At 36.3% G+C, this 15,931-nt stretch overlaps 4 protein-coding genes across 8 annotated transcripts in view; 2 read left to right on the top strand and 2 right to left on the bottom strand.

Annotated features, from left to right (window-relative positions):
* Positions 1 to 12,549, bottom strand: part of LOC127855724 (uncharacterized) — a 663,610-nt gene extending 651,061 nt beyond the window's left edge. The window contains exons 1-4 of one of the 5 annotated variants that reach the window (XR_008037659.1): positions 12,214 to 12,549; positions 10,900 to 11,915; positions 7,917 to 8,431; positions 7,080 to 7,605 (exon numbers count right to left, since the gene is read on the bottom strand). Coding sequence is in view for 3 of the 5 variants with exons in the window: in XM_052391516.1 (XP_052247476.1) it covers positions 8,079 to 8,431; positions 10,900 to 11,915; positions 12,214 to 12,548 (1,704 nt within the window). In the remaining 2 variants the exon portion in view is untranslated. Of the gene's footprint in view, positions 1 to 7,079; positions 8,432 to 10,899; positions 11,916 to 12,213 lie in introns of those variants that run through there. The other 4 variants (XR_008037660.1, XM_052391516.1, XM_052391515.1 and 1 more) reach the window with 4 other exon arrangements.
* Positions 1 to 15,931, bottom strand: part of LOC127855742 (succinate dehydrogenase cytochrome b560 subunit, mitochondrial-like) — a 171,179-nt gene that overhangs the window by 26,612 nt on the left and 128,636 nt on the right. The gene's annotated exons all lie outside the window — the stretch shown is intronic.
* LOC127854541 (tubulin monoglutamylase TTLL4-like) overlaps positions 1 to 15,931 on the top strand; it is a 724,238-nt gene that overhangs the window by 669,894 nt on the left and 38,413 nt on the right. The window lies entirely within an intron of this gene.
* LOC127855739 (uncharacterized) overlaps positions 1 to 15,931 on the top strand; it is a 32,920-nt gene that overhangs the window by 14,542 nt on the left and 2,447 nt on the right. Inside the window, exons 2-3 of the mRNA XM_052391536.1 lie at positions 768 to 982; positions 15,035 to 15,251. Of these exons, the coding sequence (XP_052247496.1) occupies positions 902 to 982; positions 15,035 to 15,251 (298 nt within the window). The 5' untranslated portion in view covers positions 768 to 901. The remainder of the gene's footprint in view (positions 1 to 767; positions 983 to 15,034; positions 15,252 to 15,931) is intronic.

Here is a 15,931-nt window from a genome sequence, read left to right as displayed (position 1 = left end):
CACCGATTCACTTCAAATTGATATTGAACTTCTCTTATGACAATACAGTCAATCTCAACTATGCATGGCCCCATTACCAACCCTGGGGCGCCCCGCCCACATAGACCACACCCACCCAAAATTGCCTTTTACTATAATTTCTTCATTTCTACACCGATTCACTTCAATTTGATACTGAACCTCTCTTATGACAATACGTCAATCTCAACTATGCATGGCCCCATTACCAACCCTGGGGCCCCGCCCACATAGACCACACCCGCCCAAAATTGCCTTTTACTATAATTTCTTCATTTCTACACCGATTCACTTCAAATTGATACTGAACTTCTCTTATGACAATACGGTCAATCTCAACTATGCATGGCACAATTACCAACCCTGGGGCGCCCTGCCCACATATGTCACACCCACCCAAAATTGCCTTTTACTATAACTTCTTCATTTCTACACCAATTCACTTCTAATTGATGATGAACTTCTCTTATGACAATACGGTCAATCTCAGCTACATTTGTATGCATGGCCCCATTACCAACCCTGGGGCACACCTAGGTCAAGCATTCGGCGTGGGGATACGCGTCGGCCTCTGCCGCGCCATTTCTAGTTTAGCTTAATATATAACTCGGAACTTGAAGAAAACAATTCAGTTTAAAATACTGCCATTACATGCAGCTTACATGAAAAACTATTTAAAGTACAAGCTGAGTAAAACAAAAACTGTACTTAAAAATGGATACAATTATTTATGTTTTTGTTTCTTTCAGAATATGTAAGCTCTGCACCATGCAACAAGTATCGCTAAGTTGACCCCAGAGGGAGGGTTAGTTCCTCCCCCCAAGCCCACCCCCCCTCCCACGCCCTGGGTGTTGACCCCTCTACCAGCCCCCACAGGTGTTCAATGGCCGACCCAAATGTAGCCAAGTTGACGGCCAGCCTAGAGGACCTGTCCCTGAAGAAGCAGCTACCTTTGAGACAGCAGGTAGGTTTCATGGCTTAGTGGATATTTTAGTCAAATTTGGGTCTGTATTTTAACCCCATTCCTACTGTTAAAAAGTGTATATTTTCCCCAGTTGACTGCCTAAAATTCATAATTGGAGGTTTTCGAAAAATAAAAATATAAAGAAATGAAATAAATAAAAATAAATTTAGTTTATTTCCCTATCCAGCTCTATTTTGACTAAAATTGGGAAAATAAGAGCTGTGTTTTTGCTGGCAAATAATATACAACTGGGAATAGAAGTGTTTTTAAAATTGTATTTGCAAAGGTTTAACGAAAAAAGCTTGATAATGTAATTTTGATGTTTATGTTAAAAAAAATTCAAGACTTTTTTTTTGTTTATTAGAATCCTTAAATTGGCATTGTGGGCAGTCATTTTGGAAATTTGTACTTTTTGAGATTGGGAATGGGGTCACTTTCCTTCCCAAATTTTACCAGAAAGAATACTGGTTTCATAACAGAAAGTATTCTGTAATTGTCTATGTCTTTTGCAGGTAGGTTTGGAACCAGAAATATCATTCTGTTTTGCTTGCTTTTCTCCAGTTTTACCACGGTAAGTTTTTTAGTTACATGTACATTGAAAAAGCAAATACATGTATTGCTGGAAACAGCTGGAAAGTAGACTGGCTAGCTCAGTTGTTAGAGCACACAGCGGGGTTCACTGGTTCGATTCCCGGCCTAGCAATATAACTTTTGTGATGATTGGTCATACACTTTAGGGACTTGATTTGGAAAAAACAGACTGACTTTTTAGCTAACCTGATTGCTTTGGTGACCTTTTGTGATCGGTCTTTGTCCGTCGTCCGTCTGTCCGTCGTCCACATTTGGTTTGTAAACAGTCAAGGGGCCACATTTCTTTTCCGAGCTTCATGAAACTTGGTCAGGAGATTTGTCCCAATGATACCTCGATCGATTTCGAAACTGGGTCATGCTGGGTCAAAAACTAGGTCACTAGGTAAAAAAAAAGAATAACTTTGTAAACACTGTAGAAGTCACATTTCATGCCCAATCTTCATGTAACTTTGTCAAAATGTTTGTCTTACTGATATGTTGGTCGAGTTCAAAAAGGGTTCCGGTCCTTTGAAAAACATGGCCGCCAGTCGGCGGGGCAGTTTTCCTTATTTGGCTATAGAGAAACCTTGTAAACACTCCAGAGGCCACATTTCTTGTCCGATCTTCATGAAACTTGGACAGAAGATTTGTCCCAATGATACCTCGATCGAGTTTGAAACTAGTTCATGCTTGGTCAAAAACTAGGTCACTAGGTTAAAAAAAAAGAAAAACCTTGTAAACTCTGTAGAGGTCACATTTCATGCCCAATCTTCATGTAACATTGTCAAAATGTTTGTCTTAATGATATGTTGGTTGAGTTCAAAAGTGGTTCCGGTCCGTTGAAAAACAGTGGTCGGGGCAGTTTTCATTTTTTGGCTATAGATAAACCGTGTTAACACTCTAGAGGCCACATTTCTTGTCCGATCTTCATGAAACTTGGTCAGAAGATTTGTCCAAATGATACCTCGATCAAGTTCGAAACTGAAAAAAACATGGCAGCCAGTGGTCGGGGCAGTATTCATTATTTGGCTATAGAGAAACCTCGTAAACACTCTAGAGGCCACATTTCTAGGTCCAAATCTTACAAAAACCTTGTAAACACATGTAGAATTAGCATTACTTGCAAATGTTTGCATTGCAAAAAACCCATGCAAATGGACAGTACTCAATCAGAATTAATCATATGCTCACACTGCAAAAGTGAACAGAAGAGAACCAATCTAATATGCTCTAGAGTACTGAATTTTCAACTAATGGTAAGCAATGAACAAGGCCCTGTAAAAAAAGGTGAGCGAACTAGGACCATCTTGGCCCTCTTGTTGACATTGTGACTATGACCAAACAGCGGCTATAAAATCATAAAAAAGCCCTGATTTCAAACCAACAATAGTACCTATTGGTATAAGGTGAGCCTTTCAGGACCATCATGGCCCTCTTGTTTTATTATAAGTGCCGTTCAAAATGGGTTTGGCAGTTTTTGAATAATAAGAAACAGGTTTTTTTTACCTTACTGAATATCGGCGTCTTTCCCCAGCAATCTAGGCTGGTTTTTTCCCCTTTCCGGACCGAAAAATTCCCCCAGTGGAAGCTTTTTCCCCTCCATAAAACAGTTCAAAACAATTGAATTTTACAACAAATTCGCTCGGAATCATAGAAAACAACGTTTGGTACCCGTCCAATTATGGTTCCCATCCCGTACACGCCGTACAGTACCGTATACATTTTACGACAATTATTACCTCCCTTGGCCGATTTACGATAACTTTCAACTAGCTTTACGTTAATTGTCACCATAATGTCGCACAACTGGAAAAGCTACCGAACCCCCCCCCCCCCAAAAAAAAAGTGCGAATAACTCTGTCATTACATCTTTCTTCACAAAACCAAAGTGTAGTGACCAGGTAGTTAGTCCACTCAGTCTGCAGCAAGAAGAGATCACTCTGACAAAGTCAGCCACAGTCAGTCCCATCCAAGATGGTCATGATGCAACAGAACCGTTTGAGTTTAGTGAAATCCTTATTGCATCACCAGTGCATTCTAATTCTGAAAATTATGGCAACAATTCCGCAGTCAGTTATTGCCAAGTAGTTATCCCCACGCTTTTTGAAAAGCGTGGGGATATTGTGGTTATCTCCGCCGTCTGTCCGTCCGTCCTGACCACTATCTCCTACACTATAAGCACTAGAACCTTGAAACTTACACACATGGTAGCTATGAGCATATGTGTGACCCTGCACTATTTGGAATTTTTATCAGACCCCTGGGTCAAAAGTTATGGGGGTTGGGAAGGGGCCGAGTCAGAGATTTTCACTCTTTTTTTAGCGAGTCTGTTTTCGGAGAAAACCCGAGCTATTGTCATAGCCAGCTCGTCATCCACCGTCCGACGTCTGCTCTCCGCCGTAGGCGTCGAGCTAAAACCTTAACATTGGCCATAACTTTTTAAATATTGAAGATAGCACCTTGATATTTGGCATGCATGTGTATCTCATGGATCTGCACATTTTGAGTGGTAAAATTTCAAGGTGAACATCATCCTTCAATGTCTAGGGTCGAAAAAAGTCAAGGGAAGTAATAAGCTTTAAATGGACATGGTTATCTGACCTGCCCACGTATATATATTTTTGTTAAATAAATCAAAGCGGCGCAGTAGGCGGCATTGTGTTTCTGACAAACACATTGTGGTAAAAGGTCAAGGTCAAGGCCATCCTTTACGGTCTACGGTAAAAAATACAAATTTAAGGGAAGTAATAAGCTTTTAAAAGGGAGATAATTATTCAATATTGAACATAGCCACTTTAGATATTTGGCATGCATGCGTATCTCATGGAGCTGCACATTTCGAGTGGTCAATCACAGTTACGGTAGTGGCTTTTAATTATTTGCTACTAAAAATAGAGATTTGTTAGAGACAATTATTTTCAAGGGAAGTAATTTATATAATTATAAATCTCTTATTTTATATTTCCTTACCAAGAATTGAAGTTCTTTTCACAGTTACTGTACAGATTTATTATTTTGATTATTTATAATTTTATGAAAAAGAAATCAACTCTGGCTCTTTTAAACCACAGGCCTTGGTTGTCAGTGATGTCTGACATGGTCATAATTGACTGTGAGACCCCCCCCCCCTCCTCCCCCCCCCCCTCCCCCCCTTGGATTGGACAAAATTCAAGGGAAGTAATAAGCTTTAAAGGGAGATGATTTCTATACCTGCCAAATGATAAATAGCAATTTTATTTCAAAGCAGCCCAATAGGAGGCATTGTGTTTCTGACAAACACATCTCTTGTTGGGTCACTAGGTCAAAGGTCAAGGTCACTGTGACCTCTAAAAAAAATAATTCTGACAAGCTTTCGCAGCCGAGCGTGGCACCCGTTATGCGGTGCTCTTGTTATGCCCCCGGTATGGTGCATTGGCCATAACTTTTGCAATATTGAAGATAGCAACTTGATATTTGGCATGCATATGTATCTCATAGAGCTTCACATTTTGAGTGGTGAAAGGTCAAGGTCATCCTTCAAGGTCAAAGGTCAAAGAAACAAATCCAAGGGACGTAATAAGCTTCAAAGGGAGGTAAGTAATGAACCTGCCCAATGATAATTTTTTTTTAAATAAATCAAAGCAGCGCAGGAAGGGGCATTGTGTTTCTAACAAACACATCTCTTGTTTTATGTTATTTTACATGAACTTCTTCATTTCTACACCGATTCACTTCCAATTGATACTGAACATCTCTTATAACAATACGGTCAATCTCAACTATGCATGGCCCCATTACCAACCCTGAGGTTCCCCCTGGGTCAAACATGCGGTGTGGGGATACGCGTCGGCCTCTGCTGCGCCATTTCTAGTTATGAAATGTAAATTAACCAGAAACATTAATCTATTAAGAAAATAACAGTCTTTTTCAGGGTTTTTTTTACTTAGAAAGTGACGCCGATATTCGGCGTCTTCCCCTGCCAGAATTTTTCCCCTAAAAATACAATTTCCCCTCCAAAAATATAATTTTTCACCAAAATATAATATTTAACCCTCTAAGAAATTTTTTTCTTTTGGGAAGTCGACACTTATCCAATTTGTACCATGTACAACGATCTCGCTCGCTCTCTCCCGACGAACACTCAAATCTAGGAATACCAGTGATTCTAAATATAGCTCTTAAATTACGTCATGAAAACCGGGCAACTAATCGTATTAATCATGTGACTATTTTACTGGATTCCGGTCTTGCGCGAGAAGGGTGTTTCGTCAATTAATTACCGGAAACCAGTCGAATTTTAATCCGGGTTATATGAAAGCCAAGATATAAACGTTAAAACAGAAAAAGTTTCAGAATTGGCGTTCATACAGGAACAAAATAAAACGTTCGGACTCGGAAAATATTAATTGCGTCGACGCATTTTTTAAGAATGAATCATCAAAAACCGTTGAAACCCAGCAGGATTCGGAGGTACATGTAATCCACATAGAACATTGTGAAAGTGAAAGTACACAATCGGCAGCTGCCGCACCTTTCCCTTCCAATACTGTAGCAGATCTAAATCATCTACCCATTCATCATGAAATTGAAATCACAATATTGACATCGTCCCCCGGCCCCAGTTGAAAACATTTCCCATTATTAGATCTACCAGTGCAACTTTATTTAGGACTTTGACTTTAATATCATACTTGTTCATGTGTTTAAAAACAAAAAGGTCAGACACATGTCTCTTTTTCTATAAAAAAACCCCCTGAAGTCTGTAGGTGAGTTATAGAGTTGAAATGAACAGTTTTTATTTTTCCCAAAATATGTCTCTATTGCGCTCTTTTTTCCCCTTTTACCCAGCGTCCAGCGTCTTCCCCTTTTTCTAAAAAAAACCCCTGATTTTTTTAACCCATTACACAGTAAAAGTAAGACTCTTAACATATTTCCCCATTAAGGAAAAAACAGGCACAATTTTTTCCCTTAAGTGGAAAATCGCATGTAAAATTTCCCCCACGTAAGGGCTAAAGGCCCCATCCCCCACAACCCCAAAAACCACTGATAAAGCACGCACTGCAAATGCATACAGTGATCTTTTTTGTCCCAAATTACAGCCTCTTTCAGGCTGTTTCAGAATGGCAAAAGAAAAAATATCCAAAAATTCTTATCAAAATTTCCCCTAAAAGATGCCAAACTTTTCCGTTAGACTCCTTAGTTGGCTTATTGAGTTTATTATAAAGCAATAATATTCTTTGGCACTTAATAATAACAAGTTTAAAATGCAGTTAAACATGCTCGTATAAAGAATTGGAAAACTGTTATTTATAATCATATTAATAATGTTTATTTTTTCCTGATTTCATTTATTATCACACTATTTTTCCAAATCGATAGCACAGGCTGTAAAATAAACTTTAAAAAATTACTGGCATATATGAGTCATACAACGTGTTTGGAAATGTAACTTTAATACACAAAATAGTGTCTATTCATGTAGTTAACACAGATAATGCAAATATTTGTATATTTGATTGGAAGAAAATGCAAAGGACAAAGGGGCATGTGAACATAATTAAAAGTTAATTTATTCAGCAAAACATAGTGAACAGTAAAGGCAGATAGCATGAATGACACTAGTAAATACATATATAACTGTAATCAACAAGTAAAATCTAAAAACAACAATTAAAGAAGTCTGTACAATACATAATTGTCAATCTAAATAACTTTATATTTTTAAGGACAGAACACATGGTGACTGTTCAATAATACAATGAAAATGTAAAACCTTCCCTCCTTATTTGCACTCTGCCGTTCTTTTTACTGTGCATAACAATTACACAAAAATATTATAGAACATAACCACCAAAAAAATCATGTATGTACATGTTATTCATGTTTAAGATATATATCAAGAAAACAACAATACACTGATTATATGCGATTGAAAAGGAAAAATAATTATCAGCAATAGATGGTAGCACATATTAAATTGTATTGCAACACAATATATAATCCCGCAAGAATTATGCATTGAAACAAAACACTAAATAATAGATCCATGCTCTCAAAGTTAATTATAAATGTACCTTTTCAAACATATTCATGATTTGACATTAGTAGGCATGACAATATTAAATCATTCATGTGATTTATGTGATGAAACGTAATACTGAATACAAGAATCATGTATGTACATGTTATTCATTTTTAAGATATATATCAAGAAAACAACAATACACTGATTATATGCGATTGAAAAGGAAAAAAAATTATCAGCAATAGATGGTAGCACATATTAAATTGTATTGAAACACAATATATAATCCCGCAAGAATTATGCATTGAAACAAAACACTAAATAATAGATCCATGCTCTCAAAGTTAATTATAAATGTACCTTTTCAAACATATTCATGATTTGACATTAGTAGGCAAGACAATAAATCATCCATGTGAATTATGTGATGAAACGTAATACTGAATACAAGTTTGGTGTGGCCAAGAATTCATGTTAAGTACATGTTCCGAAATCTTTGTACTTAAACTTGTGAAAAAACACCTATTTTACTCTTAACACAAGGATGTTATCGCTAGACAATTGTCCCACAATGATGGATGCTGTGCTCCTATTGTAGAAGACTGAGAGTGGGTGATTAAGTCCATCCCTCTTGGTAGCAAGAGTTGCCAGCTTCTTCTTGCCTTCCCCATCCAGCTGAATGATAGTGCTGGATGATTCTCCACACACCAGAACCTGTCCCAGAGCAGTCACTTGTATAACGCTTGGGTGTTGTAGGTCTGGGTCTGTGAAGGCTTGGAGAACTGTGCCATCTCTGGCCAGTGTGAGGACCTTGTGATGGGAATAGTTGGTGATAAATATCGTGTCACCAGGAGGACTCACTGCACACTTCAATACTGTAAAGAGAGTAGGATCATTGTAGTTAGTTATTAACAGAATCATTATGTTAATAAAGACACTCTTACACTTATTCACCCCAGCTATTTGTTGTCATTAATAAAGCATGATTTTTCTTAAAATGAATCATGTATTCAAGGATAATTATATAATGCTGAAACCCTATGGAATGAACAGCACTTACATACACTAAATAAGTACATTTACTCACTTACTGTAAAACCATTAAATTTCGTGTGGTACAAATTTTCGTGGATTGTGTTGGTCCGCTGAACCACGAATTCAAGTACCAACGATTATTTATACATTTTTAGCTCGACTATTATATATGAAATATATATAGTGGAGCTATCCTACTCACCCCGGCGTTAGCGTTAGCGTGAGCGTGCAAATGTTAAAGTTTGCGTACCACCCCAAATATTTATTATATCCCTTGACATATTGCTTTCATATTTTTCATACTTCTTTACCAACATGACCCCAACCTATAAACAAAAGCAGAAAAATGTATCAAGCATTTTATAAGAATTATGGCCCTTTTTCCACTTAGAATATGCATATTATTGATGACTCTATGTTAAAGTTTGCGTACCACCTCAAATATTTTCAATGTTCCTTGACATATTGCTTTCATATCTTGCAAACTTCTTTACCAACATGACCCCAATCTATAAACAAGAGCAGACAACTGTATCAAGCATTTTGTAAGAATTATGGCCCTTTTTCCATTTAGAATATGCATATTATTGATAAATCTATGTTAAAGTTTGCTTTCATATTTTGCAAACTTCTTTACCAGCATGACCCCAATCTATAAACAAGAGCAGACAACTGTATCAAGCATTTTTTAAGAATTATGGCCCTTTTTTGTCTTAGTAACTGAATATTTTGTTAAATTTTGTGTTTAGATCCACTTGACTTCTAAAGTTTCAAAGCTATTGCTTTCAAACTTCAAATATTTTCTTCCTATAATGAGGGTACTGTACCTGGCAAGTTCAATTTGACCTTGACCTTGAAATGACCTTGACTCTCAAGGTCAAATTAATAAATTTTGCTTAAATTGCCATAACTTCTTTATTTATGATCAGATTTGATTCATACTTTGACAAAACAACACTTACCTGACATACCACAATGGACTCCACCCAAACCATCCCCACGCTCCACCCCAGAATCCCCCCCCCCAAAAAAAAAATTATATATTATTTTTTTATATTTTTTTCTTATTTTTGAAAGATCATCTATTTAATGACCACACTGCCACATTATACCCCCCTCTCCATGATGGCTTACGTTATACTGTCAAGCACTCGAATAGTCGAGAGCGCTGTCCTAGTGACAGCTCTTGTTTATACGCTTCCATACACGGCCATTAACCATTTCTTCCACTGAATCGTTAGCGGCTTGTGTCAATAATGCTAATTCAGTCAAAGACTGAGCCTTTGCAGGGTCGGGCAATCCTGCTAAAGTAGGAGAACATGTCTGAACTGTTCCCGTTTTCAACCATTTTGAAAGAGACATTGTTAGATTGAAATATGCTAGTTAATATAATATGTTGTTTTCTTGATAAGTGTTTGGTTAATAATACATTTTAAATCAAGCATGGAATTTAAACTGTACATCAACGATTGTTCTCTTTTACGTGACGTCGTCAAATTAACAGTTTGCAGATTTATCACATATGTCAATTAGTGCCAATTAAAGTTAAAAGAGACATTACAGTTTTCACACGTGTATTCTGGGGACCTTATTACTCAATCGTTACTACTAGGGGACCGATTGCGCTGAGAATTACTAATATTGTCAAAACAACATAGATGGCAATTAGCGAACGTGGACCCACAAGTGCGCCGCTGTATCCCTCTTATTGACAATTATCGGCAACACTTTCAGGCTTCAGTGCACATTAACCTCAAGTCTTGCTGTCAATACAGATTAGCAGATTATGCTTTGTTATTACTCTGGTTGTTTTAATAAAAGTTTGATTATTATGACGGTCAGTCTTCCCCAAAAATTTGAGATCCTGGAAATTACGTATCAACAAATTAGTTGTTTTTTTATTTGAAATCCACGAAATTACGTGTCAACGAAATAGTTTTTTTTTATTAAACCCAGAAAATTCATACCGACGAATTTCTATACGTTTACAGTACATAGTCTGAGCTTTCTGACATTATTATTTAGAGGATTTATTTAAAATATTTTTCTTTACCAATGAAAAAGTCATATACAGTAATGAAAAAGGCAAGAAAATACTTGAGCAAAGGAAGGACTTTAATATTAAGGAGTTTTCATTTACTTATAGTGAAATTAATATGTCAGTTATTTGCAAACATAATTGCCTGAAACTGGCAAAGGTAAAATACAAATGACTTTTGTGTTAATATGTATATATAAAGCTTAATGCTATTGTATTATTTCATATGATATTTTCAAATGTTTCCTGAATATATCCATCAAATGTTACCTGTTAACTCGTCTGATGTATCTTCATACAACTTAGTCAACATGGCTCCTTTCATTGAATACTTGTAAAGTGCAGTGCCAGAAGTGAGATACAGGTCTTGCATAATATGAGCAATACCAATACAGTCATGTTGAAACTGTAACATCCTGCCCTTAACCAGCTGCCCACCATTCACAGAGACAAACTGGACCTTATAATGTGTCCTAGTGTCATGCACAGTAACAGCTACTTCACTTGGTGTGATTTTACACATGTCCCATGGAAAACCATTTAAATCATAATGACCCACCACCTGGTAATGATGATTGAGTAGCTTAACTCTTTTATTAAAACCATCTGCAACAAGGATCTGATCCTCAGAGAGAACACAAACGGCATCAATAAAGCAATTATCTGAATCACTCTGTAGGCTCACATTATACTCTGACTTCCCTTGTACAGTGAGTGCCTGGTCTGGATCAACTAACACTAATGTTTCCTTGGTACTGAGTACAGTCTTCCCCAGACCTGACAATTTAGACAAGTACTGTTGAAAATCCCTGTCTGCCTGGAATGTCAGTGAACTTTCAACCTGAAACGAGTTCTGCTTCAGATATGTTTCAGACTGCTTAATCTTTTCCATACATTTCTTACTTGCAATAAATGTGAGTTCTGCTTTACTCTTACCAACAATGTCGTGTATTGCATCATTGAGTTGCTTGAGTTCATTTTTGAGTTTGCTGCAATTGTCTGCATCAGTCTTGACAGATGCTTTCAGACTGGCCAACTTATCATCTAGCTCTTTCATAGTGTTTTTTTCAATTTTGTCTAGAATACTATTTATTTTTTTGCGTGTGTCATGTATTACATATAGTTGTTTGTCGTATGAAGCCTGCAAAGACTGCATGTTGGTATCCCAATAATTCTGAAGTTTCTTGATTTCTTCAAGAATGCTTTGGATTTTTCTTGATAGTTGCTGCAAGTTTGGTGGAGATCCTTTTACTGACTCGGATATCAGTGTTACTTTAGCACATTGTCTAAATGGAAATTAATATTTAAATATTTGTATGTGGTTTACATTGCCATTATGCAATAATATGTATGAACTTTCGTTAATCGTGTTTTGTTGTAGTTTTTTAATGCTATTTTCAAGTAATAAGATATGGAATGTCTTCATTTTAATACTGATTTCTATTTTTAACAGACACATTATTAATACTAGTCATCATATAAAATTTCATTTCACAAAAATTAACTTGAAATCTGAATAAGGCTGTATTGAATAGTCTCTTACGACAAAAAAAAAATTTAAAAGCAAATATGTGTCTGACAAACCTGTGATTGAGGAAAGCACAATTAGTGCAGCACAGCTGACTGTGGTCCTCACAAAACATTTCCAGATGTTTGTCGTCATGAAGGTCACACTTCTGAAGGAAATCCTCCACTTCCTTGGCCACTGGCCACTTACTTGTGTCTCCCCTTCCGTATGTCACATGTGTCCCAAACAACTGACTATGCAGATTAATACATTTTGCACAATAAAATTTCTGACAGTTTTCGCAGTAAAAGTCAGCCCACTGGTCAATTTTGTGCTCTGAACAGGGGAAACAACAAAAGTCAATAAATGAATCAGAGCCACTAGCCACAGTTGACGTAGAATACGTAGCCATCTTGATAACCTTAGTATAAATATTCAATAGAAATATTTATGCCTTAAATTACACATCTTCAACTGGTGTCGTCAATCAACTAATATTTTACTTTGTACCTACAATTTACAGATAAAGATTTGAGCTATCAGTACTTGACTTCATGTGACTGTATGCATTATCAAATCATATGAGGTGTACATGTATGTTATCATATATTATTAGAGTCTGTTAGGGTAAGGGTTTAGCCACAGTCCACTTAAAAAGGTTGCCATCTTGAATATTTCTTTAATTGGTATCTGGGACAATTTCTGTAATATACATAATTATAGTGACACACAATCTTAAATCACACTGTATAAGTTGGGTTAAAATGTGATGACACTGTGAAATGTAAAGCCATGTCAGGACTTATTGACACAATTATTTAGTATACCGGTACTTAAAACATGCGTCGTCAGTAAAAAAAATAAGAAAGAAATACTACCTTGTCCTAAAATAACCCAAAAGTAAATTCATTTATGTAAAAAAGTAGAGAACATATTTTGATAACTTTATTTTATGAAAGTATTGCAAAATGTTTATCTTGATAAAATCTGGGTTGGGATTGTATTTGGGTCATCTGGGGGTCAAAAAATAGGTCACTAGGTCAAAAACTAGGTCAAATAATAGAAAAACCTTGTGAAGGCAATAGAGGTCGCAGTTTTCATCCAATCTTTATGAAATTTTGTCAGAATGTTTATCTTGATGAAATCTGGGTTGGGATTGTATTTGGATCATCTGAAGACAAAAACAAGGTCACTAGGTCAAATAATAGAAAAAACATCAACAATTTGTTTGTTTAGACAGTAGAGGTCACATTTTTCATCCAATCTTTATGAAATTTGGTCAGAATGTTTATCTTGATGAAATCTGGGTTGGGATTGAATTTGGGTCATCTGGTGTCAAAAACTAGGTCACTAGGTCAAAAACTAGGTAACTAGGTCAAATAATAGAAAAACCTTGTATAGACAATAGAGGTCACAGTTTTCATCCAATCTTTATGAAATTTGGTCAGAATGTTTATCTTGATGAAATCTGGGTGGGATTGTATTTGAGTCACCTGGAGTCAAAAACTAGGTCACTAGGTCAAATAATAGAAAAACCTTTAACTCTTAAAGCAATTTTTTTAAAAGAGAATTAATAAGTGTCTCATGTTTTGTGTTTTTACATTTCAAATTTAACTTAAGAAATTTATTTAAGAAATTTCTTAACTTAAGTGGAAACTTAAGAAGCTACTGGAATACGGCCCCAGGTCATTCTGATAATGAGCAGTACCAAAAAATGAATGTTAAAATAGTAACTTTGTGCCCTTGAACTCACTGACAGCGACAGCTGCTGCGTTTGGTGTTATTTAACACATGTCATGTGTTATGAATACGGTGCTAATAAATGCAGCGTTGTAATGCAAAATGTGTCTGAAACATATTTCTGTTTGTATTTTATGCAGGAATTCAAAATTCATTAGTAAATACCCCATGACTAAAAAAAAAAGTATCGGGAGCTCTGGAAAAGAAGTCATGCCAGTTTTACAAAAAGAGGCATATCTGTGTGATGTAAAGGGGCCAGTTTTACAAAAAGAGGCATATCTGTGTGATGTAAAGGGGCCAGTTTTACAAAAAGAGGCATATCTGTGTGATGTAAAGGGGCCGGTTTTATAAAAAGAGGCATATCTGTGTGATGTAAAGGGGCCAGTTTTACAAAAAGAGGCATATCTGTGTGATGTAAAGGGGCCAGTTTTACAAAAAGAGGCATATCTGTGTGATGTAAAGGGGCCAGTTTTACAATAAGAGGCATATCTGTGTGATGTAAAGGGGCCAGTTTTACAAAAAGAGGCATATCTGTGTGATGTAAAGGGGCCAGTTTTACAAAAAGAGGCATATCTGTGTGATGTAAAGGGAAGATACTTGTTTTACAAAACTCTTTTCTGTCATTAGATTTCTCCAAACCGAGAGTGAGCATACCTGTGGCAGTATTTTTTTTTCATTTTTTGTTAAGCACCCTTGAGGCACCTGGAAAAATACGGAATTCTCTATTGAGATCCAAAAAGCTCCAGAAAGGAAGCATTGTTGCGTCAAATTCTTTTCAAAATTGCATTATCTGCTAGGAAAAAAATAAAATGAGCACTGATTCTGAACATTACATCAAAAAGAATATTAAGATGGATTTGTTAAATTAAGTATTAAGCGATTGAAAAGAAAGATAATGCCCAATCTGAAATAGGGATGTTAATTTTCCGGAAATCCTGATTTGAGCCGTCCAGATTGGATTTAAAATTTGGGACAATTCACACCCCTGCTGAAGAGTTAACATTGTGAATTTTTCAAATTTCTGGGTTTTTCATGCTAATGTTTCCCACTTGTACCGGTACTTTTCCAGATTGGGCAAAAATGGGCAGTTGTTTACTTAGAGCTCTGGAATTTTTTAAGGCCCACCTGTTTAACTAAATTTCTCTTGTATTCTTTCAGACCCAGAAGCCCATGCTAAAATACAGCAACAACTCCATCAAGCCCGTCCAGCTGTTCAACCATGCTGACCTTGTTTCTGTGCGCAGCAATGCCGAGGCCGCCCGCAACGCCTACAGCAGTCTGAGCAATGCCTCAGCCAACAGCACCATGCCAACGCCGTTCCGTTCCACCATGAAACCGCCACCTAGTCCCCAGCAACTTCTTAAAGCAGCCACTGGTACTGATTGATAAATTTCACCACCTTTTTATCACATGCTATACCCTGTTTCTCATGTAATACAACCATTACATATTTTTTTATATTACACATGTGTAATACAACATTGTTAAGCCTTTTCTTTGGCTTAGTTTTCGTTTATTGACTAATCGCATTTTGTTATTTTGCTACAATGCGTCAAATGACGTCACAAAATGTAAATAACATTCGGGATTTATCATAATGTTTGTGTTAATATTTATTTAATTTGCTCATTTAAAAGCATGTGATAAAAAAGATCTGACACTCGTCATATCATACCATATTTGATTAAACTCGTCCAGGAAATTCATTAGTAAGCTTGCCAAAGGCTCGCTTACTAACAAAATTCCTTAACTCGTTTAATAAAATATGGTATGATATGACAACTCGTGCCAGATCCTATATGTATTTTATGGGCAGCCTATATGGAACGACAAAACTGCTTTTGGTTAGGAGAAACTGAGATTTGTGTATGGTTAGTCAATCATGATAGGTTAACTTAAATTATGTTTGGTAAAGTTAACATTATGTTGTGTTCATTTGACATTCTGTTGGGTTAAAATGACATGATGTTGGGTTAAGTAAGCATTTTGTTGGGTTAAGGTAACATTATGATAGGTTAAATAAATTTATGACGGGTCAAGTTTGCTTTTTATTTA

This window comes from Dreissena polymorpha, chromosome 13 (assembly GCF_020536995.1).
Source record: "Dreissena polymorpha isolate Duluth1 chromosome 13, UMN_Dpol_1.0, whole genome shotgun sequence".
NCBI lineage: Eukaryota > Metazoa > Mollusca > Bivalvia > Myida > Dreissenidae > Dreissena > Dreissena polymorpha.
The sequence above is the reverse complement of the archived record's forward strand: the minus strand, read 5'-3'. Positions and strand labels throughout refer to the sequence as shown.